The sequence below is a fragment of the Colletotrichum higginsianum genome, chromosome 2, assembly GCF_001672515.1.
Source record: "Colletotrichum higginsianum IMI 349063 chromosome 2, whole genome shotgun sequence".
Classification (NCBI taxonomy): Eukaryota; Fungi; Ascomycota; class Sordariomycetes; order Glomerellales; family Glomerellaceae; genus Colletotrichum; species Colletotrichum higginsianum.
In genome coordinates this window covers 355,057-380,502 of record NC_030955.1, presented here as the reverse complement: position 1 = coordinate 380,502, position 25,446 = coordinate 355,057, and the positions used below count along the sequence as shown (strand labels likewise).

The 25,446-nt window shown below is 51.2% G+C and overlaps 6 protein-coding genes across 6 annotated transcripts; 4 read left to right on the top strand and 2 right to left on the bottom strand.

Annotated features, from left to right (window-relative positions):
• Positions 1-859: 859 nt before the first annotated feature.
• Positions 860-4,876, top strand: CH63R_01886 (SNF2 family domain-containing protein; the record flags this gene model as incomplete). The annotated part of the gene is made up of 9 exons (XM_018296861.1): positions 860-1,378; positions 1,490-2,214; positions 2,536-2,762; positions 2,846-2,879; positions 2,936-3,114; positions 3,224-4,199; positions 4,289-4,474; positions 4,561-4,711; positions 4,778-4,876. The coding sequence occupies 9 exons, from the start codon at positions 860-862 to the stop codon at positions 4,874-4,876; spliced, it is 3,096 nt and encodes a 1,031-aa protein (XP_018161677.1).
• Positions 4,877-7,468: 2,592 nt separating this feature from the next.
• CH63R_01885 (Heterokaryon incompatibility protein) lies at positions 7,469-9,491 on the top strand (the record flags this gene model as incomplete). Its single annotated transcript, XM_018296860.1, has 2 exons — positions 7,469-7,898; positions 7,975-9,491. 2 exons carry the CDS (start codon positions 7,469-7,471, stop codon positions 9,489-9,491), a joined length of 1,947 nt encoding a protein of 648 aa, XP_018161676.1.
• Positions 9,492-9,915: 424 nt separating this feature from the next.
• CH63R_01884 (Eukaryotic aspartyl protease) lies at positions 9,916-11,889 on the bottom strand (the record flags this gene model as incomplete). Its single annotated transcript, XM_018296859.1, has 3 exons — positions 9,916-10,274; positions 10,373-11,281; positions 11,385-11,889. 3 exons carry the CDS (start codon positions 11,887-11,889, stop codon positions 9,916-9,918), a joined length of 1,773 nt encoding a protein of 590 aa, XP_018161675.1.
• A 6,950-nt stretch (positions 11,890-18,839) lies between these two features.
• CH63R_01883 (Cytochrome P450) lies at positions 18,840-20,728 on the bottom strand (the record flags this gene model as incomplete). Its single annotated transcript, XM_018296858.1, has 5 exons — positions 18,840-19,101; positions 19,169-19,269; positions 19,381-19,491; positions 19,552-19,872; positions 19,934-20,728. 5 exons carry the CDS (start codon positions 20,726-20,728, stop codon positions 18,840-18,842), a joined length of 1,590 nt encoding a protein of 529 aa, XP_018161674.1.
• Positions 20,729-22,434: 1,706 nt separating this feature from the next.
• On the top strand, positions 22,435-23,397 carry CH63R_01882 (Terpene synthase metal-binding domain protein; the record flags this gene model as incomplete). Its single annotated transcript, XM_018296857.1, has 3 exons — positions 22,435-22,591; positions 22,629-22,947; positions 23,091-23,397. The coding sequence occupies 3 exons, from the start codon at positions 22,435-22,437 to the stop codon at positions 23,395-23,397; spliced, it is 783 nt and encodes a 260-aa protein (XP_018161673.1).
• Positions 23,398-23,795: 398 nt separating this feature from the next.
• On the top strand, positions 23,796-24,965 carry CH63R_01881 (Zinc-binding dehydrogenase; the record flags this gene model as incomplete). The annotated part of the gene is made up of 2 exons (XM_018296856.1): positions 23,796-23,908; positions 24,017-24,965. The coding sequence occupies 2 exons, from the start codon at positions 23,796-23,798 to the stop codon at positions 24,963-24,965; spliced, it is 1,062 nt and encodes a 353-aa protein (XP_018161672.1).
• Between the last annotated feature and the right edge of the window lie 481 nt (positions 24,966-25,446).

Genomic DNA, 25,446 nt, shown 5'->3' with positions numbered 1-25,446 from the left:
CGGAGCAACCGTCGGTGAACCGGGGGGTGCCGGGGGCTTCTGGGGCTTCTGGGGCTTCGATGGCGCTTCGGGGGCGGTGCAAAAGCGGGTTGCAAAGCGGATTAGAAAGACCCAGACAACCCCCTGGACCCTAGACTTGAGAGGACCAACCCCGGAGACCCCAAGAGACGTTTTGGGGGCCAGGACCCCTAGACAGGGACACTATTGCACTAACAAAGTGGAAAAACTACGTATGCGCGGGCCTGGGGAGCCGCTGCAGCGCAGCCGTAGTCTTCGGCGATGTGCGAACCACCAACGGGATGCACCATTTTGCCTTCATCGTCGTCCGCCCACACTGCGCCTCACGGCGGGCACACATATCACATGGGGAGAGAGGTGACGAACATGATGCATAGCAAAAACGGTCGCCTTTCCGATGCCTCGCGTCGCCCGTCATCATGTGGTCAAGTATGAGGCGTGGTTCGCCTCGTTCCTTTATGCTCTCACTCACCCAACTCACTCTCCATCTCTTGTGCAGTCGCTGAGCCTCATTTGTGTGTTGTTGTCTCTCTCCCATTCATTCACTCACTCACTCACACTCACTCTCTCACTCTCCCCACAGCACCGGTTGCTCGAGGACATCCCTGGAATTAGATTGTGAGACAAGACAGGCAAAACTCGACGAGTTCGTCTCCGAGTTTACTCCAGTTCCCGTTAAAGCCTAGAGTTGTCTGGTCAAAGTCAACATAGTGATTGACAACAACGAGCATCAACAACTCCGGACTCTGCTCCGACAGCAGTGAGACAGACAGACGCTCTCATCAACGAACACAATTTCACAACCCCCAAACCCCAGTCCCTCCCCCCCCCACCGTCCTCCATGTCGTCACTAAAGAGACTCCTCAACGAGGAGGATGACGAGCTCCACTACCCCGACCTGTCTTCCATGTCCCCTTACGGCTCCGTCCCGCCCTCGTACCAGGGCGACCAGGAGTACACCGGCTTCCACCCGCGCCAGACCCTGTTCCAGAGCCCCGACGCGTCCCAGGAGACGCCCGTGCTGGAGGACCTGGACTCCATGGACGACGTCTTCAGCAACATCCTGTTCCACTACACCGCCGGCCCCCAGCTGGGCGCCATCGACTTCGGAGACGAGGCCGAGGCGCCGCCCTTTGACTTTGAAAACGCCCTCGAGACATGGGGCAGGAACACCGCCGCCGTGTCCCCCGAGGCCTCCTCGTACACGTATAGCACCCCCCAGCCGTCCCCCGGAGCGTCATCGCAAGACTCCCTGCGCGTGACGCACTCGCCCTCGCTCATACCCGAGTCCAGTGTCACCGGTTCCGACTACTACTTGTCTCCACGAGATGATGAGACGGACAAGGTCTGCTACGGCATGGTTAGTTGCCACCCTCTTCATCTCGTTTCTTTTCCTTTCTCTCTCCCTCTCTCCCCCATCTCTCTCTCTCTCTCTCTCTTCCGTAAGCAAGAACCGACTCATAAGTAGTAGCTCTACAATGTAGACGTCAAGTTGATAGGCGACATGGGCGTTATCGACACCAAGATCCGCAACACCCACCACAAGGAATCGATACGCGCCCCCGGCCGGCCCGTCTACCAGCGCTTCACTCTCAGCGAGCAACAGGAACACGTCCTTCTCGCCTTTCGGGGGTCCGACGGCGGCGGCGGCAGCAGCAGCAGCAATGACGACGGCGACGAGGCCACCGACTTCGGTTACCTCCGCTCCGGGACCGGCAAGACCCTCGGCGAGCTCCTGCGCGGCGGCGGCGTCGGCGACGACGGCCTCGAGTTCGAGCCCATTGCCCAGACGACTGCCCTGCGCGATACCATCGGCCGCGCCAAGAAGCCCGTCGAGGCCATGGTCAAGGTCGACATCAACGTCTACGGCCCACGCGCCGCGGCGGCCAAGGTCGGCGGCAAGCTGTCGGACGGGAAGCTGTGGCTGCAGAAGCCGGACCACGCGCGCGCCGGCTTCCCCTACGAGAACCCGCATGTGCTTGCCGTCCGCAAGTCCGAGCACGCGTCCGGGGATGCGACGATGACGACGGTGAGGCAGGTCCGCGGCGACGACGGGGACCCGTCATCGCCGTCGGGACGCCAGCCGCGCGAGGAGAGGCTTCGGCTCATGATGATGGAGGTGTACGACTCGATACAGAAGAAGCGGCACCTCCGCCGCGAGGACGGCGTCCAGGGGCTCAAGCACGAGCTGCAAGAGTAAGTCGATGTTGTCACTGTTGCGTGTGTTTTTTTCTTTCGTTGCTAGTCTCTCTTGATGGATGAATATCGTCGATGGGAGTCTTGAGCCAAAACTGAGTTAATGCGTCTTTTCCTCTAGACACCAGAAACAGGCTCTTGCGTTCATGCTCGAGAGGGAATCCGGCCACATCGACTTGGCGTATCGCCTGTGGCATCCCGTGACGGAGGAGGGCCAGGAATGGTGGGATTCCCCCTTTTCTTTATACTCCTTCTACTCATGATCTGATTTCCATGTTCTCCCTCTCCGTTCTCTCTTCCACGTCTGCTAAACGACAACAGGTTCCGCCACAAAATCACCAACATCAAGCAGAAAAGCCAGCCGGACGAGCGAGGCGGCGGCATCCTGGCCGACGAGATGGGCATGGGCAAGTCCCTGTCCATCCTCTCGCTGGTCGTGACGACGTTGCAGAATGGCCAGCAGTGGGCTCAACAGGAGGAGCAGAGCAAACAAAAGAACCAGGAGCTGTGCTACTCCGGCTCGACCCTGGTGGTTGTATCGTCTGCTCGTGAGTACCGACTTCTTTCTCTCTTGTGAAGTGAAGGTAGATAGATGTTTTAGCAACAGCCACACTGACTGACTCGAATCTAGTCCTTATCTACGAGTGGAAGAACGAGATTGCCAAGTGAGTGGCAGACCTCCAAGTCTCCTGTCTGTCTCACACCCTCTAACGGCTCCTAGACACGTACAGGGGAATCTGAACCAGATCCAATATCACGGCCCGAAACGCGAAAAGGACATTGACAAGATTAAGAACTCCAACATCGTCGTGACCACCTACAACACCCTGGCGGCGGAGTACGAGAAGAAGTCGTCCATCCTGCACAAAATTGGATGGTACCGAGTTGTTCTCGACGAAGGTGAGAGAGAAAGTCTCCTCATCCCCCCCCCTCCCCCCTTTAAACATCATATATCATACATCGTATACGCCCATCATCATGAACGGCAACTGACCCCCCCTCCTCTCAGCCCATGTCATCCGCCGCCCGGCCACGACCTTTTTCCACGCCTGCCGATCCCTCCACGCAAACTCGCGCTGGTGCCTCACGGGGACGCCGATCCAGAACAAGCTGGCCGACATCGGCGCCCTCTTCGCCTTCATCCGCGCCAAGCCCTTTGACGAGCCCGCCATGTTCCGCCGGTACATCGAGGTGCCCTTTGAGCAGAACGGCGACGCCAGGAAGATCAAGGAGCGCCTCATCCTGCTCCTCGACTCGCTGTGCCTGCGGCGCACCAAGGAGCTCCTCGCGCTGCCCGGGCTCGAGGAGCGCGTCAAGGAGCTCGCCTTCACGCCGGCCGAGCGCGAGCAGTACGACAAGACGAAGCGGATCCTCATGCGCACTATCAAGCAGAAGGTCGGCGAGGTCGAGAAGAGCTCCAAGTTCGGCCTGTTCCAGGCGAACCTGCAGATGCGCATCCTGTGCAACCACGGCACGTACCAGAAGCCCTTCTCGTGGTCGCGCCGCAGCCACCGGCTGAGCCGTCTCGAGGAGCGCGAGGCCGCCGTCTCGGCCCTGGGCCGCAACGCCGAGATCACCTGCGACGGCTGCCACCAGCCCATGCCCATCCTCGGCTCGAGCCGGCTGCGCAACGAGGCCGAGGAGCAGTGCGCCCACGTCCTCTGCTCCGAGTGCCTGGAGGAGTCGGACATGTCGGCGCCGGGGGATCCGACGAGGAGGCGGCACTGTCCCGTGTGCGAGAACTGGATGAGGACGGCGGCCAGGTCGCAGCAGGCGGCGGCGTCGGCTGCTCCGGCGGCGGCGTCCCCGTTGATCCGAGTCGACGGCCCCGGCGGCGTGTCTGGCGACGTGGAAATGGTTGACGCGCCGGCGGCCAAGACGTCGGCGGATAAAGACGACGAGCTGTACTTCAACCACATCGGGTATTCGACCAAGATGGAAGCCTTGATCAGGGATGTCAAGGAGGATGTCTGGACCACCAAGAGGTATGTAGCAGCAGCAGCAGTAGCAGCAGCAGTAGCAACAGCAGCAATGATGGTGCCGCTCGTTATACGGTGTTGCTAACTGATTTCAGTATCGTCTTCTCGTGCTGGACGAGGACGCTGCACCTGGTCGGCATGCATCTTCAGAGGGCCGGCGTCCGGTTCGACATGATTGACGGCAACTGTCCGTTGTCGGAGAGGCAGAAGATCCTCGAGAAGTTCGCCAAGGAGGACGGCGTGCGGGTGCTCATCATGACAACCGGCACCGGGGCCTTTGGGTAAGTCTCGAAACCCCCGTAGGATGGATGTCTATATGGATGGATGGATGGATGGTCGGTCGACGTGATCTAACCGTTCTACGCAGCCTCAACCTCACCTGCGCCAACCGCGTCTTCATTGTCGAGCTGCAATGGAACCCCAGCGTCGAGAACCAGGCCATCGCCCGCGCCATCCGGTTCGGCCAGGACCAGAAGGTCCTCGTCACGAGATATGTCATCAAGGGGACTGTGGAAGAGGTTTGTTCTCCTCCGTCGTGTCGTGTCGTATTATCATATGACGTTCCTGACTGACCCGCGCCGTAGGAGATGAGATCACAGCAGAACGTGAAGAAGAGCCTCGCGGCGATCGGGTTCGACGAACAGGTCTGCGATGCAGACGAGATGGACCAGTCGCACGCGTAGACGGGATACGACACTGGATGATTGCATGATTCACATGGAGTTACGGGATACTCGCGGCGGCTAGTTTGAGACACGCACGCAAACGCATATAAACACTAACACACGCACACATATACATAGACGGGGGGGGGGGGGAGAGAGAGGTTGGATTTAGTTTGTGGCAGCGCCCTCGCGATGCTGGCATCCTCACCCTCATCCTCATCTTCATCCTAACGCCACTTTGGCCATCCTCTTTTTTCGCGATAGAAGCAGAGTCTGTCAGCTGGGCTTCGACCAGAGACTCTCATCGCGTTTTGCTAAATACCCCAAAATACCAACTTTTTTCTTGCCATACTGCTCAAGATTCTATCCTGCATAAGCGTCTACATCGTATAAGTCAGACTACCCACTTTTCGGCACCCCCCCCATTTCGGCACCCCAAAAATGCCTCAAATGCCTCATCACCAGAACATACCCCTCAACTTTCAACATCAACAACATTTTCTATACTTATGCGAATAACCTCATTTTTTCCTCAGAGCTTCTTTTCAACCTTATGGGCCAGTATACCGAAGATGAAGTCAATCAGGCCCTTGACGCAATAACCAACGGCATGCCCATTAAGAGGGCTGGTCAGGTGTATGGCATCCCAAGATCAACACTTCAGTATCGGATTAAGGGCACTCAACCAAGGTCAATTGCCTTTTCTGACCTGCAGAGACTTTCTGTTAGTCAGGAGGCTAAACTGGCTGAATGGGTTCGCATTCAGCATGCCCTTGGTGTTGCCCCAACCCATCTGCAAGTGAGGCTATTCGCAGAAAGGATCCTCCATGCCATGGGGGATACAGAGCCTATAGGAAAAGGCTGGATCCAAGCCTTCTTGAAGAGGAATCCATCAGTCAAGGTCCAGAGAAGTCGCCCTATCGATTCTAGGCGTGTTAATGGGGCATCTACTGAGGTCATCAGGGACTGGTTCAAACTACTCGCCATACCAGAGATCACCAGCATCAAACCAGCTAATAGATACAACATGGATGAGACTGGTATCCTTGAGGGCCAGGGATCTAATGGGCTGGTGCTGGGCATGTCTGAGACGAAGTCTGTACGTAAGAAACAGCCTGGATCAAGGGCATGGGTATCCATCATCGAATGCATCTCTGCCCTGGGCCATGTTCTGAATCCCCTCGTTATCTATAAGGGCAAGGCAGTCCAGCAGCAGTGGTTTCCTCTAGACCTTGGCCCTTATGAAGGATGGCAATTCACTGCAACGGAGAATGGATGGACTTCAGATGCCACTGCAGTTGAATGGCTGCAGAAGGTCTTCATCCCTCAGACTCTTCCTCAGGGCAAGGAGGTCAGGCTGCTGATCATGGATGGACATGGGAGTCATACAACGACTGACTTTATGTGGTTATGCTATATAAACAACATCCATCTATTGTTCTTACCGCCACATACCTCCCATGTCCTCCAGCCACTTGATCAGTCAGTCTTCAGCCCTGTCAAGGCAGCCTATAGGAAGGAGCTTGGATACCTTGGTCAGTGGAATGATTCAACTGTTGTAGGCAAGAGGAACTTTATAGGCTGTTATCAGAAGGCTCGTACTGCAGGTATGACGATGCAGAACATTAGAAGTGGTTGGAAATGGACAGGGTTATGGCCTGTCTCTATGGCGAAGCCTCTGATGAGCTCCCTACTGCTCCCATCAACACCAGCAGCATCAGGATCATCTGATCAGGTCAGCAAAGGGCAGTCTGGAGGCAAGGAAGCTGAAGGATGGGTATCTGCGTCATCTGCAGTGGCATGGTCGACGCCAAGGAAGATGAAGGATCTAGCTGGGCAGTTGAAGCTATTCACAGAGCTGGAGAATGATGCCTTTACTCAACGCCTTCTATTCAGGAAGGTAAAAAAAGGCTTCAGCGAGCAGGCATATGAGCTGGCAAATACCCAGCAGAAACTGGAGCTTCTGCAGGCCCAAGTCACCAATACTGCAGTAAGGAAAAGAAGGGCAGTCCAGCTGGATCCTAACACTAAGTTCGCCAACATCAAAGACATCCAGCAGGCGCAACTTAAGGCTGGGGAAAAAGAGGATGATGCAGCCGAATCCAGCGACTCTGAATACCCTAGTGAAGCTGAAAGCTGTATTGTTGTTGCATCTAGAAGAAGTCAATGATTAATTGAAGTCGACGAGTATGATGGGAATAGCTTCATTTTTGGGGTGCCGAAATGGGGGGGGTGCCGAAAAGTGGGTAGTCTGACTTACAAGTACTGATCGACATTGTCGATCGGAGTGACGGTCGAGTTGTACGGCATAATCAAGCAAGAACAGGCTCTCTTCACATGCACAAACACACACAAACACACACACACACACACACACACTGAAAAGCCGTAATCTGCCTGTTCGCCCTATTTCAACACCCTGCATGCTTAGACTGGTTGCCTTCATGCAAGACTCAGCCACGCGGGCGTCCTCCAACACACCCCCGTTGCTCGTCTGACAGCACATAAGTCCCTTCCGCGGCGTCGCAAGGCGGAATCCGATACGATGCAGGCCGTCGTCCTCAGATTCCCCTTTCAACGCCCAGCAGCTGCATTGCGACCAGCGTCAGCATGGCCGAGACCGCAGCAATACCCCGCCGGCTAGTGCACCGGCGGCGCCGGTCCGCGACGGATGACGGAGCGGTCGTCCCGGATCCGAAGCGGAGCCGGAAGATCGGCACCGACGAGGCGTGCTGCTCTCGGTGCCGGCTTATTCTCACGAAGGAAGGCCTGACCGAGCTCAACTCCGCCGATGGGCTTCGGCATTCCTCGTATGCCGAGTGCTGCGCTTCAGCCATGGAGGGCTGCGAAATCTGCGTCTTCATCATCGTCGCGATCGAGAAGAAGAAGGAACACAAGTGGGACGCCGATGATGTCCTCACATTCCGAAACCGTGCTTCCGAGAGACGTCCCGGTGCTGTCCCGTTCGGCATCGATGTCTTGGAGGGCAGTCTTTCTTCCGGTGCGGTTGTCATAAGCATCTATCCGTACGCCGAGCAAGGTGAGTCAGTAATTTAGCAAGCGATCTGGACCTTAACATATATCCATCACACTCTTTCTCGCTGACACACAGGCAGGCAATCCTGCCGGTAACGGCATCTATAGAAGACCACTCCAGAGAGACGTGAAGAGCGAGAGAGCGATCTCCCGTGCCCGCAGACTATATGCCGCGTGCAAGGAGTCCCACAAACTCTGCCGCTACGCCAAAGACACCGTCCTCCCCTCCCGCGTCCTCGACCTCGGCACGGCCGCAGCCCCGACGCTGAAGCTCTACGTCAACGGCACTGAGGAGCACGGCGAGTACGCCGCACTCAGCTACTGCTGGGGCGGACCGCAGCGCGGCCTGCTGAAGCGGAGGACGCTGACCAACATGGAAGAAGGGATCAGGATCGGGGACCTCCAGCAGACCGTGCGGGACGCCATCGCCGTGACGAGAAGGTTGGGGTTCCGGTACCTCTGGATCGACGCGCTATGCATCATCCAGGACTGCAACGCGGACAAGGATAGGGAGATTGGGAACATGGCCATGATCTACAAGAACGCCGCCGTCACCGTCGCGGCCGGGACCGCGGAGAGAGCAGGCGACGGGTTCCTCGACATGAAGGCCACCTACCTGCCGGAGCACAGGTTCTGCGTCTCGATGCGGGCCGACGGGGGGATGGGAACGGTGTACCTCAGGGCCGAGGCCCACATCCCCAAGCACACGCTGGACGGGCGCGGCTGGGTGTTGCAGGAGTTCCTCCTGTCGTCGCGGATGCTCGTCTTCTCCGAGTACGAGCTGCTGTGGCAGTGCAAGGAGACGGAGCTGCGCGGCGTCTCGGGTGACGGCAACGGTGGCGGCCTGGACTACTTACAGACGCAGGAAGGTCTCCCCTGGAGCGTCTTCGACGAGGAGACGGAGTCCGTCTTCGGCAATGAGGACGCGGAGAGGCGGTACCTCTGGCGGACCATCGTCGAGCAGTACACCCGCCGCCAGCTCGGCTACAAGGACGACCGGCTGAATGCGCTCAGAGGGGTCACGAGGGAGTTGGAGACGGTGTGGCGGGACGGCAACGAGTTCGGGCTGTGGAGGAGGTGGTTCGTCGAGCTCCTCGCTTGGTCCAAGAAGGGCTGTGACGAGGGTGACGGGGAGGATGAGGAGAAGGAGAAGGAGAATTTGAGGGAGACGAAGAGGGCGCCGAGCTGGTCGTGGGCCTCGGTGAATGGGCGGATCCGGTTTACGCAGATGTTCGAGAGGGAGGACGCGTCCGTTCAGGAGGTGAACTTGCTGGAGGCGCGGGTGTCGAGGCACGTCGTGTTGAAGTGTCGGATGGTCGATGATGAAGAGGTCGATCCTGCAATGTTCGAGGACTGGGGAAGCGGCAAGAGTCGGGTGGACGTGTTCTACGATTTGGACGACAGCGTGGACGAGGTCGGGGAGAGAACCGTGAGCTATCTGCTCTTGGGGACCATCAGAGACAACGGAGGCCTTTCGGGGGTTGCACTCATGGTTGTCGAGGTTGGCCGAGGCTTTTTCCAAAGAGTCGGGCTGGCAATATTCGACAATACCCAAGTCTGGAAGGACACCGAGTATCGAAATGTCAGACTGCAATAGACGTAGATGACGCTCCGAGAAAGGCTTGTTGTTATCAAGTGGCCAGTCCCAGTTCTCCCTGAGTTGTAACGATTGCTAGCAGATTCGGAAAAGAACGTGATCATGGAGGAGGGAATCAAGTCTGCTTTTATTCGTTTGATGACATAACCAACCGCCCGTGATATAATTCAACAGCACGCTCCTCGTAACCGGTTGCGCCGTCGTCCAGCCCAAAGGCGGTCTTTGCCCAATGCTCGCTACAATCCTTATGCGCCGAGTAAACAAGAATAAAAATAAAAAGGACCTCCCCCGTCATGCAAAGAATCGAAAACATGTGCCGCCGCTCCAATACGCCGTATAATCCATGACCCCCCAGCCCGCTCATAGATGATGCTCAAAAGGACGCTCTCCTACCAACATGTACAAAATCACTTTTTCTCCACATCTACAGAAACATCGCTGCCGACACCAGCGTCGAGATAACGGCAAGCATGCTGGGGTTTGTGGCGGATGCCAGAGATACCGTGCCTGCCGCTGGGACCCCCGACATATCCGGCGCGGGGCCAGTAGGGAGGGTTGAGCCCGCACCCGGGCCGGAACCCAGACCGGAACCCAGACCGGATCCGGAGGCCGGCGGAGCGGTGGTGCCGTTGGTGGCCGGCGGCGGGGCCACGGCCCCGGCGGGATCGGGACACAGTCCCCGGATGGCCGCGATGTCTTCCGGCCGGCTAATAGGCATCGTCCTCGTGCCGCAGTTGCTGTACTGCGCCAAGTAGGCGGCGTTGGTGTCGAGGTCGAACACGGCTGTCGAGCGAGTTAGCATCCGACTCAATCCATATGAAAAAAAGATAGGAAAAAAAAAGGGGGAGCGAGCGAGAAACATCAGAGAGTCTAAAACATACCATACGCAGAGCGCAGAAAGGTATCGCCCAGCAGCGTAAAGTCCGAGCTCGGCACGATGCCCAGGTAGCAGGCCGGCGGCGTCGTGCGCAGCTCGCGGATCATCTCCTTGTAGGGGACCCTGATCTTCATGCCGTCAAAGTCGAAGTCGACGGTGCCGTTGAGGCCGACGAGGGTGCACGAGACCGGGTAGAAGCCGTTGGCGTCGACGCCGGGCGAGCCGAAGTCGGCGGCGATCATGTTGGCGAGCCCCTCCGGCAGCAGCGTCAGGGTGGCGCCGCTGTCGAGGAAGACGGGCATCCTGCTGTTGGGGTACACGCGGGTGCGGCGGCTCGGGGGCGTCAGGCTGAGGGAGTTCATCGTCACCCAATACCGGGCGACGCCGTCCGGGGCCTGGCCGGCCGGGACGATGGGCAGACGGGCGAGGGCGCCCGAGAACTTGGACGTGTCGATGCCGCCGAAGATGATGGCGCCCTCCTGCTCGTCCTTGGAGCCGAGGCCGAGGCTGAAGGCGCGGGTGCGGGTGACGCCCTGGGCGGCGAGCTCGTCGACAAGGTTCTTGTAGCGCGTGTTGACGCCCTCGCCGTAGCCGATGCCGAGGATGCCGGCGAACTGGTCCTCGGAGCTGGTGGCGACGCCGAACTGGACCTGGCGCATCGTCGAGCGGGAGCCGGCGAGGGCGAGGCTGTCGCGGACGTAGGTGATGTTGGCGGCGCCGATGCCGTAGCGGAGCGTCTTGGACGTCTGCATCGACACGGCCGTCGACGAGCGGGCCGAGTCGTAGAAGCCGACGGCCTCGCAGAAGCGCTGGTCCGCGGCGGCCAGGACGGTGCAGTCCGGGTTCACCCAGAGCTCGAAGGAGCCCGTGTCGAGCTGGGCATACACTGCCTGGGGTGGTGTGCCGATGTTGACTGGGTAGCTTGTTAGTCTCTTGTGGTTGGATGGATGGATGTAGGCATGTCATGTGCCCTGGTTAAAAAGGGGCAATAGGGAAGGGAGCGATTCAAGGCTTACGTTGGGCATAGTAAGCCACGTCAGACCGGTTGGCAAGCTTCGCCTCGACCTGCCGGCTGAAGACGCCGCGCTTGGTGGAGTGGATGACGGGCAGCGTGACGAAGGCGCCGTTCACGTCGACCTGGTCGTCGTCGACGGGCAGCAGGCCGCGCATCGAGACCGGAGGCTTGAGCCGCTGCGGGGGCGCCTCGGGCAGGGCGGCTTCGAGGTCGTCGTCGTCGAGCATGTCGTCGAGCAGGATCTTGCGCCGCGAGCGCGTGCGCCGCTTCCTCCTCGGCCCCGAGGTCACCGGCAGCGTCATCACCATGCCGGCCTCGGCGTCCTCGTCGGCGGGGAGGGACAGCCCGCGCGGGGCGACGTCGATGCTATCTTGCGTCGTGTAGGGGATGGTCGGGAGGGTCGTCAGCGAGGTGAAGTCGCCGTCGTCTGTTGGTAGCTGAGGCCATGCTTGCGTTATTGTTCCGAATAGCGACAGGGCCAGAATGGCGGAGGAGAGGAGCGCCATTTCCGGTGCTGGAGAGAGGTGATGGGCGCTATCGCGGTCGTCGCCACATGGGAACTGTCTCAAACCGTCTGTGGGCGACTTTTGTTAATACTCGGGCTTCGGCGTAGAGCTCAGTGGTTGCACCAGGCGGAGAGGTAAGTTGTCGATTAAAGAGCGTGTGGGTTACAATCCGGTTGATTGATTGGGTCAGACAAAAGGTATATAGATAGATGGTGAAGAAGGCGAAGGCTAAGACGAGAAGAAAGAAGAAAACGAGGTAAAACAGTGCTAGCTGTCGATGATGAATGGAAGACAGGAAGACAGGAAGGGCACGAGGGTGTTGTTCCGCCGGCGACTCGACTCGACCCGACTTGACCTGGCTTGGCTTGGCTTGGCTTGACGAAGAGACGATGCCGCCGCCTCTTCAAACGGCAGACGCAACGCAATACAAAACACGGCTTGGCTACCGAGAGGATGGAAGAGAAGAGCTGGGCAAAAGCATGCCCCACCGTCGACGCAGACGACGATTCGAGGGCACAGAAGAAGAAGAAGAAGAAGAGATGATGGAGAAGGGAACTACTGTGACAGTGACAGGAATAGAGACCGGGAACAGGTACAGCAACGGGAATAGATGGGCCTAGAGAGGCCAAGACACCACGCGAGAAGACGAACCAAACCGATGATGGCCTGGCTTGTCTTAGACTCCCAGAGCTGTCACTGTCAAGGGAGGGACGAGGGGGGACGAGGGAACCACTCTTGTCTCGGAAAAAGGAGCATATGGCTCACACGTTTTCCCACTCTCTGCTGGTACGGTCCTACCTGTGCTGCCGTCCGCCGTCTGTCGTCCACTATCCGTACTACGGATGTGATGTACTTAGGGCGTGATCGGTGCCCAATTCGAATTGAGGGCTAAGGGGCTAGAAATTCAGTTTAAGTAACTTATACACCCTAACCTTATACCTATTGTACTGCCTAATTAAGTATAACCCTTGCATTTAATTAATAGTTAACTACTTACTTAAATTAGTAAAAGTTTGTAATAATAGTTTTATTATTAAAGGCAAAAGTGAGGGGGAAAATTAAGAATAGAGTTATTACTTATATTTTTTACTATTAGATTCTTACTTAAAAATAATAAATATTAATACTTATAATAACTTTATTACTAGTAGAGTCCTATTAGACTATTAGTAACGTACACGCATAGCGAGTCGGCCAACATAGCGAGCCGGCCACTCCTTATCGCTAGAAAAAGCCCCTTTTCTAACTATTTATTAAAAAGTAGATTCTTAACTAATAAAGACCTAGTTTTTAGCATTAGATAACGATAAGAGTTAGATTTTAAGAAATAATAGTATTAAAATTATTATCTCTTTCTAGCCTATATTACTAAGCTTACCTCTTATCTAGGCCTCTAGATAAGAGGATTACTAAGAACCTAGGGTTAGGAAGAGACAATAATTTCTACAATATTATTTCTTAAAATTTAACTCTTATCGTTATCTAATACTAAAAACTAGGTCTTTATTAGTTAAGAATCTACTTTTTAATAAATAGTTAGAAAAGGGGCTTTTTCTAGCGATAAGGAGTGGCCGGCTCGCTATGTTGGCCGACTCGCTATGCGTGTACGTTAATAATAATATTATTATTATTAGCTCTAGAGAATTCTACTTATAGTTATTTAAAAGCTTACTATTAATAAACCCTCCTCTACTATTATTACTACTATTATAATTACCTTACTAAAAATATATATTTTAAACTTATTAATTACCCCCCTATATTATATAGAATTATTAATTATTGCACTTTTTTCTTAAGCTTTACTAAGAGTAAATTAGCCTTAGTCTTCTTATTAATAGTTAGACTACTATTATAAAGCTAGTAATAGAGTAAATATTACTTTAAATAAAGTTAGTTAATACAGCTGTAAATCTTACCTGCGTGACGCAATAGCAAGCGTCTAGCAGCGTCTGCACGCTCTGCGCGCAGACAGTTAGTTCAATTCCGACTGCAGGAACGCCATTTTGCAGAGACCTAATTAGTCGCCAAGTACCCCACTCTGCAGGAAAAACAGAGCCCTGAGCCCCACATGCACAATGGGGCTCTAATAATAGTGCACGTATTGGGTTAAAGTATAGTGTATACAGGAAAGAGTTAGACAAAAATAAGATTCCTTAATAAGTCTAGGAATATAAGAGGGTTTTACCTTTAACCCTTTAAAGGGGGGTTTACCTCTTATATATGCATAGGTTAAATCTGTATAGAGTAGTTAGTACTATAGTGTGAGAAGTCTTTATTATATAGTCTCCTATTAATAAAACTTCCCTTATAAATAAAATAGCTGTAAATCTTAATACTTTACAAAATAAGTATAAAGTACTACTTAATAAATACTATAAAGTAAAAACTCTCCTCTAATTAGGGGTAATATATAATAATAAAAGTAGCTTTATATTTACTACTAATAAGGCTTAGTAATTATTTAAAGTTTAATACTTATACTTCTAATTAGTTAAGTATAAGGGCTTTCTATATATAGAGGAAATAAGTAAGCTTTAGTTTAATAAAATAGGAATAAGCTAGTATATTATTAAGGCTTATAAGGCTAATAATATATAGAGAATCCCTAGTAAAAATAATAAATTAGTTAAAGCTATAATAATAGAATCTTAAGTAAGGAAGAGAGTAGTAGAAATTAATATAAATACTAATTTAGACTTATTATTAGAGATAATATCTAAATTAGTAAAGGAGGTACTAAAAAAATTATTGCAAAAAATAATAAAAAGTAGAAAAGAAAAATAGGAGGCTCTTACTTCCTTTAGTAATACTCTTAAGTAAAGTCTAAATTACTTAAGTAATACTATTACTACTCTTATAGTACTTTATAAACTTATAGTAATAGTAGGGCTGCAAGAGGCTAAATTTAATAATATTTTAAAAATAATAATTAATTTCTAGTAGTTATTTAAGGAAAAGTTAAATAACTATATTATAGTAAAAATTATAATATTTTTCTTAAAGTTACCTTATGCAGTAGTTACTTAACTAGTAGTAAAGTTAATTAAGAGTAAGGAGGAGTTTTTATATAAAATTAGTATTATTAACTAATTAAAAATAATTTTAATTAATTACTTAAGTAACTACTTAATTAATATATAAAAATAATTGTAGTTACCTACCCTCCTACTGCCTTTTTTTTTACTCCTACTTTACAAAAATAATACCTTTTTTTATACTTATAGTAATAATACCTTTTTTTATACTTACTAATTAATTAAAATAATATTCTTTTTTACTCTTTTTTTCTTATTTAAAATAATACTTTTTTTATACTTACTAACTAATTAAAATTTTGCCCTTTTTTATACTTTTTTACTCCTACTAATTAAAAAAGGCCTCTTAATTACTCTAAGCTTAAACTACTAAATTACTATAAATTTTAACCTCTTATTACCTCTATAAGTTACTACTTACTTTTACTACTACTACTTATAGTATTTTACCCTCCTACTTATCTACTTTAATTAGTCTTTTACCTAACTTAATAAAGTTATATAACGTACACGCATAGCGAGTCGGCCAACATAGCGAGCCGGCCACTCCTTATCGCTAGAAAAAGCCCCTTTTCTAACTATTTATTAAAAAGTAGATTCTTAACTAATAAAGACCTAGTTTTTAGCATTAGATAACGATAAGAGTTAGATTTTAAGAAATAATAGTATTAAAATTATTATCTCTTTCTAGCCTATATTACTAAGCTTACCTCTTATCTAGGCCTCTAGATAAGAGGATTACTAAGAACCTAGGGTTAGGAAGAGACAATAATTTCTACAATATTATTTCTTAAAATCTAACTCTTATCGTTATCTAATACTAAAAACTAGGTCTTTATTAGTTAAGAATCTACTTTTTAATAAATAGTTAGAAAAGGGGCTTTTTCTAGCGATAAGGAGTGGCCGGCTCGCTATGTTGGCCGACTCGCTATGCGTGTACGTTAGAGCTATTATTATATATATAAAATAAATTTAATTAGTAAATAAATACTCTAGAAGTACTACTTGCAATATTTTCTACTTTCTTTTTATACAGCTAAATACTTTCTTAATAATAATATAAAGTCTTAAGTAGTATAAATTATATAGCTCTACTAGTATTTCTAATTATAACTCTCTATTAGTAAACTCCTTTAAATAGTACTTTTTACCTAAATATAGAGTAATTATTCTCCTTTAACTAGTAAAACTACTATTATTAAAATAATACCTCCCCTATAGTATTTTAAATAATTTACTAATTACTTATTTTAATAGAACTACATTATATATAGAGCCCTTAATTTCTACTAATATATACAAAAATAATTTATTAAATTTTACTACTGCAAATATATTTTGCAATATATATTACTTTTAATTAAAGAATTAACTTTACTACTTAAGAGGAATAAAAGCTTAAATAAGTATACTATTAATTACTCTAATATACTTATTAAAGTAATTATTCTTTACTAAAAGCTTAATTAATAGAGAAATATACTTAAATTATAGTTAAATAATAACTTCTTAATAAAGTATAATTATAGCTATAAAGAGTAATTAAATAATTATAGAGATAGTACTCTATAAAATTTAGAAAAAGTAAGTAGTATTATACTAAGTTTCTCCTTACTTAATTATATATAGAAATATAAGAAATTTCTATTTAATTAATTAATTTATAGTAGCCTTTATAAAATTACTATTATTAAATTATACTTTAAATTAATAAAAATTTACTTTTATTAAGTAAAAGAAGTCTTTAAATTAAATATTAGAGTTATTAAGAAAATATTCTACTAGCTTTACTATATAATTTACTCTACTAGAATAAGTAATTTATTAATTAGAATAGCTTCTTTTTTAACTTTATTAAGTATAATAATAATACTTATAGTAGTAGTAGTTACTACTACTACTGCAAATAAGACTACTATAAGAATCTTATAATAATTATTTATAGAGTATTACTATTAGTATATTATTACTACCCCTTATTCCTAACTCTTAATTTAATTCTTAATTAAGAAGTCTTATAGTATTAAGAAAAATAGTAGAAAAAATACTTTTTATTAATACTTTCCCCTTTTTAGTAGTTTTCTATAATACTTTTAGAAAAATACAATATATAACTTTAACTTTCAAGCTCCCTATACTATATTAAGTAAAGTGCGCCTGGATTTGTATATTTGAGAGTTATGCACACTAGATTTCGGCTCTAGCCCTCGATTCGTATTGACCTGGCCCCTAACCGATCACGCCCTTAATCCCTTGTCAGTGAGTTGGGAAGACCCCTGTCGCAGTGCGGCTTATTGAGTCAAAATCCAAATTTGGCTCATGGCGAACAACTCGCGGCGGCTTTGACTTGTTGTGGGAGGCTTTTTTCTCTTTCGTTTTCGGGGGCGGAAACAAGCCCAGCAAATTCCCAACGGGATCATCCCCCAAACCCTTCTCCAAGAGATGGACAAATGCCCCCCTCCCCGGCTGTTATTTTAAACGTCGTCTCACCCGCAACAGTCTTGGCTCCTTGGGGGATGGTGCCAGTCCGCCTGACTTGGCAAGCCGGCCTTGGCTCCTCGAAAGAGAATGGGAAGAGGTCTGTGGGCAGACGCCATAGGACACTTCAAACAGTTGACTCCGGGGGCTGGCGTCACAGGTTGAACAAGGGGGAACCAGGGGGGAGAGGCGGGGGGGATCGTTGCCCTGTCGTAGATCAGACAAACCCCTGAGACGACTGTGTGAGAGAGCAGCGGCCACTAAGCCCGAACCGGAAAAGAGCCCTTCTCTCCTCTTCTCACCAGAGTGAGTTGTTTGACGGGTCGACGGGCCAAGGGAGAGCTTTCGAGTGATTCGGGTCTCTGCGGCCCGAGGGGCGGAAAGACCACAGCCGACGTGACTGGGACCAGTTGCATCGCCGTGCCCATGGTCCGAAAGCGAACGGCAGTAATGGCGATCTGACAATCTCGACTGTGCCTGTTGGGTTGGATAGACTTAAAAGCGTTCGCTGGCTAATCCCTCCCGGGCAAGGAATCGATCAGACAGAGACAGTCCGTGGGACTTGATCGATTCAAGTACATTCCCCCCCCCCCCCCCCCTTTGGGCACCGTGAATCATCATGCCAAACGGATGACTCTCTCGGCCCATATCCAGGAGAGCAGAGTTTCTACGAGAAAAAGATTGAAACCCAGCAAGCAGACATTCTGCATGCTTCCTGGAATGTGTGCTGAAGAATGGAGCTGCAACAGCGAAGGCTGCCCGCACTCATCCGAAATGCAATCCTCAACTTTAGACTTCTTTCGCGCAGCGCTTGACGGGCGTGCGCGCCGGTATGTACAAGTACACCGTCTGTAATAGATGCTATTTATGGCTCTTCAGTGGCCGTGCCCTTCCAAGATTCCTCGCCGCCCGTCCCGATCACCACCCGTCCCCTCCTCCCTCCCCCCTCCCCCCTCCGGATTCCGGGGAGGATTCTCGATTGTTGATGGGGACAGCATTCACCGAGAGCGATCACGCGGTTGCCGGTTCTGGTCAAACCGGCTGTTTAGATACCCATTTCCATGCAGCAATGCAAAACCGTTTGTCGTGTGTGGCACGCTACGCCATGTCTTGCCTTCTACGCGTCCATGATACGGTTGCTCTGTGGTCTACCTGAAGTCACTCAGCAGTAATTGACCGCTATGAAGCCGTTGTTGTTACATGATCGACCTAGAAGTAACGAGAATGGCCTGCTCAAACAACTATAGACACTGTTGAAGAGCGCTAAAACCGAGCCATCGGTGCCCTGCTTTGACGTTCTTGTTGGCATGAGGACGCTGCTACACAACTGGCAAAGGAGGCCGCACATCCGTCGATGCCAAGGGCCGTTGAAACCAAGATCCACCTACGCGGACATCGTGCTGGACGACGACCGCGGCCTCGACTCAACTTCGCTCACTCCAGCAGACCAAGGACCTTGACCCTGACACCTTTCGTGTCGTCCCTCGGCTCGCCCAAGAAGCAGTCGCGGTGGTGGTCAATGTCCCTCTCTCGGACGACGTCGAAGAGCTCGAGTTCGAACCGGCGCAGGATCTTGGCGAGGGCGATGTACATCTGCGCCCAGGCCAGACTGTTCAGAAGAGTCAACCTTTGTTTGTACTTGTACTCGAGAGTCGGTTCACGCTGACCGGCACGCCAAGGGAGTGAAGGCGACTTACTTCAACCCGATGCAGTTTCTGTGTCCTCTGCTAAAGGCGACGAAATGCCTCGTGCTTTGGGCGTACAGAGGGTGCGATGGCTCCCACCTCCCGGGGTCAAATCTCTTTGGCTCCGGGAATGCGGCGGGGTCCAGCATCAAATCCGAGGTAGTCATGCCGACTGGTGTCTTGCGGTAGAAATGATGATTAGTCCAATATCAATCAAGCCTTGGCCATCCAAGACCGTGAAAAGCTCCATCATTGAGAGAGATACCAAATCCATAGAAGTTGCAACTCACATTGCGTGGTATCACCCAATCTTGGAACTTCAGGCACTCACTGGGTGCCTGTAAGACCGTCCTTGCTGTGATGAGGCCGGCAATACGAAGCGACTCTTTGATGACGGCTGTCTTCACACCGCGTAAGCATTAATGTCTGGTTAACCGAGTAGAGATGTCGCGTCTACTTACAAGCCACGGCAGACTCTCGATCTTGGTGAGTGGCACATCAGCGTCGGGGTCTGGCATCATTTCCTTCAGCTCCTCTCGTAACCTAGCCAAGTATTCCGGGTTGCAGTGAAGGTGGTAGATTGCCGTCGTCATGACCCTCCCGAGTGTATCGCCCGAGGCGGTCAGAATGGTGAAGCCCTCTTGCGCAATCCGATCAGCAGTCTTCTCGCCTCGGGGCAACTCCGACGCCAGGATCGTGTCCATCAGGTTGCTCCGGCCTTTGTCCACAGCCTTGGGTCTCTTGGACTCATCGACGGTGGCTTCGGCTTGCTTGAGAATATCCTGCTTCGCTGTTAGGACTGGCCAGCCCCTGATAATGACAAGGCGGCAGAGTCTGACGTACCGTAAACACATCAACGACGAGGGCCATATCCGACGAGATCCATCTGATGAACCAGCTGGGCAGCCCGAACGCGTAGGGCAGAACCCATGGAAACTGCCTCACGACCGGGGTGACATGGAGCAAGCCAACGATGCTGTCTCTCCACACCTGGGCCTTTGTCTCGTCTTCCAACAAATGCATGTTCCCCCGTTCTCCAAGCGCGTGTGCGCAGTAGAAATCCGTCCCGAACGCCAGCAAGGGGACGCGGACGTTGATCGCCCGCCCCTCGTCCATGGCGCTTCGGAACACGTTGCACAGGAGGTTGGCCTTGTCGTGGACAAGATGCTCGTCTCTCAGCAGCGACTGCTTCGAGAAGAAGCCCGATACGGCACCCCGACGGCGCCTATGGGCCTCGTGACCGACGGTCCCGAAGATGCCGTCCGGCGTGCCTTGAACGCTCGCGCTAGGGGGATACTTGTCCCTGCGAGCGCTGCCCCCGGCGTTGAGGACATCGAAGAAGTCCGGGTCGCTGACGTGGAGCTCGTGGGGGTTGATTCTGACGATGGGGCCGTACTTCTCGTGCATCCGCTGGACTCGGAACGCGAAGGTCCTGCGGGGTGCGCCAAGTAGGTCGAGGTAGAACTCATACCACCCCGTGAACGCCGAGACCTTGGGGCCGGGGAACTTGGCCAGTGGGTGAAGGGTAAGACGGTATAGCCCAAGGGCACAAAAGTAGAAAACGGACGCTGCCAAAAGTATGGCTGGAAAGAAAGCCGTCAACTGACCCAAGAGAGGGACATCAACGAGGAGGCCCATGATCAGTTTTCGTGTTGGCAATGGCGGTAGTCTCTTTTTTCCCCTCGATGATGGTAATCGCGCGAGGGCAAAGGCATATAACCCTGATCCGATGGGTTGAGAAGCTCAGTTGATCCTCATACCAGTTTTTGATTCCCGTTCCCATTACATCCAACCATGTCTCTTGGCGGCTTCATGAGCAGATAATGCAGCCGTACGATTTTGGCGTCAGTCGAGTTCGCAACCCTGCCGCGGCCTAGTCTTCGACATGGCACAAACTGCAGTGTTTGCTGCCTTCTTCATAGGACTAGGTTGCTAAAGAAATTATCAACCCGGTTTGATCAACAGCTTTCCCGCCAACGAAGCCCTTGGACCGGGAGAGCCGGACCAACTGCGTGTGAGCAAACTTCATGTGGGAATTCTGACGATGGATGAAATGTGACTGATGTACGAGAATGCCAAGTATTGCTGAAAGGACATGTCGAAAGGAGGGCGTGGGGCAGCAGCAAACAGTCCAACGGACGAGCAAACTTACCGGAACTCTGGGAAGAGGAGCAAACAATTTCGGAATGCTTGGAACAGCGACGGCCAACAGACGTGCCAAGAAGCTGAACCGGTCCTCTGGGACTCGTTGGGCCAGGGGGGAGGGGAGGTAGCTCGGGCAAACCCAGTAACCAACGGCGAGTGAACCAGGGTGAAGTACCTGATAACACGATGAATCCAACAGCATCAAACACGATGAATCGACAAAGGCACGCTTATTACAAGTGCAAAGGTTATCTTTGCTTGAGTTGGAGCTTCCCCGTCCCCTGTCACAGGTTTGCTGTCAATGAGGGGGGCGTCGTATCAAGTTCTCTCAGTGGCGGCGTTTGAATGAGTTTAGATCGGCGGTGAGAACCAAGACTCGTCATTTTGAGGCTTTTTACAAACCTATGATGTTCAGCCGTGGTGTCCGAGACTTCCCCGCCGTTGCGTGCTCCATACCGGGCTCCAAATGACATTCTCGTTCTTATCGTTTCATTGTCCACAGCCCACTTGGCTACGGCAGTAGCTTTCTGGACCCTCGGGCATCTATCATAAATGGCAGATTGTTTTTAGTATAAAAGATCAGTCGTCGACGTTGTTCGAATACTGTGTGGGCTTCTCCAAATCAAACCCTACAACCTTCTCATACTGTTTCTTTTCGAGGATCTTTCCTCAAAACTTCCACAATGGCATGTGTCGACGTACGCCGAGACCTCCTTCATCAGCTCAAGGGTCAAGGGCTCCATCTGCCGGACCTCAGGCTCTTGTTCAAGCACTGGCCGACGAATGTGAACCCCAACCTAGAGGGACTCCGAGCTCTTGCCCCAGGACGCATCGATAAGTACCGTACAGCTCTTTTCTTTCCATCTCATCTCGATGTCTATGAATCTCTCGATTGACGGGTGTCAAGCCTCACTTCGTGTGTCAAGAAGCGGAAAGCAGCAGGCAAGATCGATGTCGGACTTTTCACATCATTGTGGTATCCCGGAGCCGGCTTGCAATGTGGAGACATGATATCGTGCGTGGTGCTCTGGGTAGGTACACTCGTGGGCTTTCAACCGCAGGACGTCTGGCTGATACTGGAGGCAAATCTTCAAGCTCTTCCTTTGGGATGATGGTATGTTGTGTGACCGGTTGTTGCATGAGATTTTACTGACTCTTCAACAGAGATCGACACAGAGATTGGGCGCTTAGCCGGCGACATGGAAGCCGCCAAGCTGTACCGCCAGGAAACCATCGAATACGTCCATCGCTGCCTCGGTCTCTCTGGCGATGCGAGGAAATACGACACTCCAGCCAACGAGATCATCGCTTTCTTCAAAATCATCGGCGACGCAGTGTGCGAGGCCTACGACCTTGGTAAGGTTTGACATTGATCTACAAGACCAGGACACAGCTGAAATAAAGACCGGACTCGTAGAGCACAGGGAGCTTCTCTTCAGAGAAATCGAGTTTTTCATGGAAACTTCCGAGGTGGAGCAGCAGCGTCGCTTGAGTACCGAGCTCCCAACGACGGAGGAATACCTCGCCACCAGGATGGGAACTGGTGCCGTCAACGTCTGCACGATTCTTAACGAGTATGTGAAAATTTTCCATGTTTGGGAACACAACGTTGACACAGGCAGGGCTGCCTACGGAATATCTCTACCGGTCGATATCCTCAGAGACGTGCACATGAAAGTCATTTGGGACCAAACCAACATCCTCGTCTGCGTGTAAGTTGCCACTTGCAAACACAGTGCCCTCGTGGGGGAAGTATACTGACTGAAGTTCATCAGCGTCAATGATTTGCTTTCGCTCAAGAAAGAAATCGTGAGTTGAGCTGGCATCAACTTTTCTCGGGAAAGTTCGCTGACAGTCTGCCAAAGGACCAGCAGAGCGTCGAGAGCATCGTCCCATTGCTCTACAACAACCTTGGGTCTCTTGCCGCAGCGGTGTCCATGGTCATCGAAATTATCGAGAAATCCATCAAAGAGTTCGACAGTGCGGCGGCGCTCTTGTTGAACAAGTTCGCAGACGACGAGGCCTTGGTTTCGAACCTCAAGATATACATCGATGCCTGCAGGCTGAATTGCACCGGCAACCTGAACTGGAGCCTCCAGACGGGTCGCTACGGTGTATCGCAGCAGACCATCACTGGCGGAGTTACGATGCGTTTGGGGTGAGAGGGGTCTCACGAAACGCCAGAATGCCGTAGCAGCTCCTGAGTTGGATTGGTAATCACAAATAAAACTCAGCAACAGTTTCCTGTTATTGCATCATGGTCTGCCTGAACGACGATGTTTGGTATAACGTTATGAACAGGTGCTGCAAACGTAATCATGAGAGCCGTGGCGCCCATTTATGTGGGCGCTTACGCATCAGTCAATTAACTGCTTCTGTCAGAAGTTCGTGACAGCTTGTGATGTCTCGCTTAGCGTGTTCGCCGTGGACACATAGTACTCAGCGGCGTGATGAGTATAAAGTCGTGAGTATTTCTCATACCTCGGCATGTAAATTCAGTCGAAAAGCAGTTTTTGCGTCAATCATAAACATCGATCCAGGTGTCTCTTGTCTCTCCATCATGGCTCTGTCCGTTCCCAGGTGCTCCAAACAGTGGAATGTCACTGGACAAGAAGGGCTCGAATCCCTGAAGTTCTCCGAACGGGAGCTGCCTGAACTTGGCGACAGTCAAGTGTTGGTGAAGTGTTGGTCCCTCCCCTTGCATTGTTGGAAGTTCCTTAGCTGATATTATAGGAATCTTAGTGCAAGGAGCGACCCTCAATGTGAGTTTGTCTCTTCAAGAAGTGACACTCGATTGACCCCATTTGTCAAGTTCCGCGACGTCACTATTCCTCGCGGTAAATATCCCTGGGATATCAAGCCCAACGTCGTACCCGGGTCTGACGGAGCCGGCACCGTCCTGGCCGTTGGGAAGCACGTCACCCGATTCAAGCCGGGTGACAAGGTCATAACTATACTGAGCCAGGTATATCTCGGAGGGCTCGTGACCGATCAAATCGCCAAAAGTGGACTTGGCGGCGGCATCGACGGTACTTTCCGCACCGTTGGCGCCTTCAACGAACAAGGACTCGTGGCGATGCCCACGGCATTGACCTTTGTCGAAGCCGCTTCGTTGAGCTGCGCCGGAGTCACTGCGTGGAACGCACTATTCGGGTTGTCGGGAAAGAAAGTATCGGCAGGGCAGTGGGTGCTCACACAGGGCACCGGCGGAGTGAGCATCTTCGCCGTTCAATTCGCCAAGGCGGTCGGGGCCAGGGTTATTGCAACCACAAGCTCGGCTGCAAAGGCGAAGCTTCTGGAGAAGCTTGGCGCCGACCACATCATCAACTATCGTGAGACGGCTGACTGGGGCCTGGAGGCCAAGAGGTTAACCGGAGGGGTGGGCGTTGATCTCGTTGTTGAGGTAGCCGGCCCCACGACTCTGAGCCAAAGTCTCGCCAGTGTGAGACTGGATGGAACCATCGTCACCACTGGCTCTGCCGGCGGCGAGGCCAAAGGACAGGAGATGCCGACATTTCTAGACTCTTGGCTAAGCCTTGTTACGGTCCGGGGTGTTTGGGTTGGTAGTCGACTGCAGATGGAGGATATGTCCAGGGCTATCGAGGCTAACTTGGACACGCTGCGTCCTGTGATCGATTCTAAAGTCTTCCAGCTGACGGAACTGAAAGAGGCATACGAGTACTTGGAGTCCGGAAACCACCAGGGCAAGGTTGGAATTGAAATCAACTAGTGTGCCATCCGACCTGTTTGTCAGTTTCTTGTCTGAGCATTAAGCATGAAAGTTTCAAGTTGAGATACCTCAAAGCTCGTTTTGTCATCTGCCACATCGAACGATGCATCCTTGCTGTTGATAAAACATTGTCAGCAAGAAGGCGCTCATGCCCCAATCTTCTACGATAGCCAGCAAAGCCCGCAGGAAACTCACTCCAGGGTTGGTGGGGACGGTCTGCTGCTGCGAAACGCTGTCACGCGTGGGGGGGGACTGAGTAGTAAAAGCAGGCCATAGAGCGGCAGAGGGTCTGGTTCGAGGGAAGAGGGAGGAAGCAGATTTGTGTTATAAAGCTCCCAGGGTAAGGCCGGTTGCTGATGTGCTCTGGCCGGGTGTCTTGTGAGCGACATAATAAAGGCAGTGGGTCTAACGTAACATACGGAAGACGGCACTGGAATTAAAGGTAGCGTCGAAAGAGCTTCTGGCAGTGTTTGACTTTGGT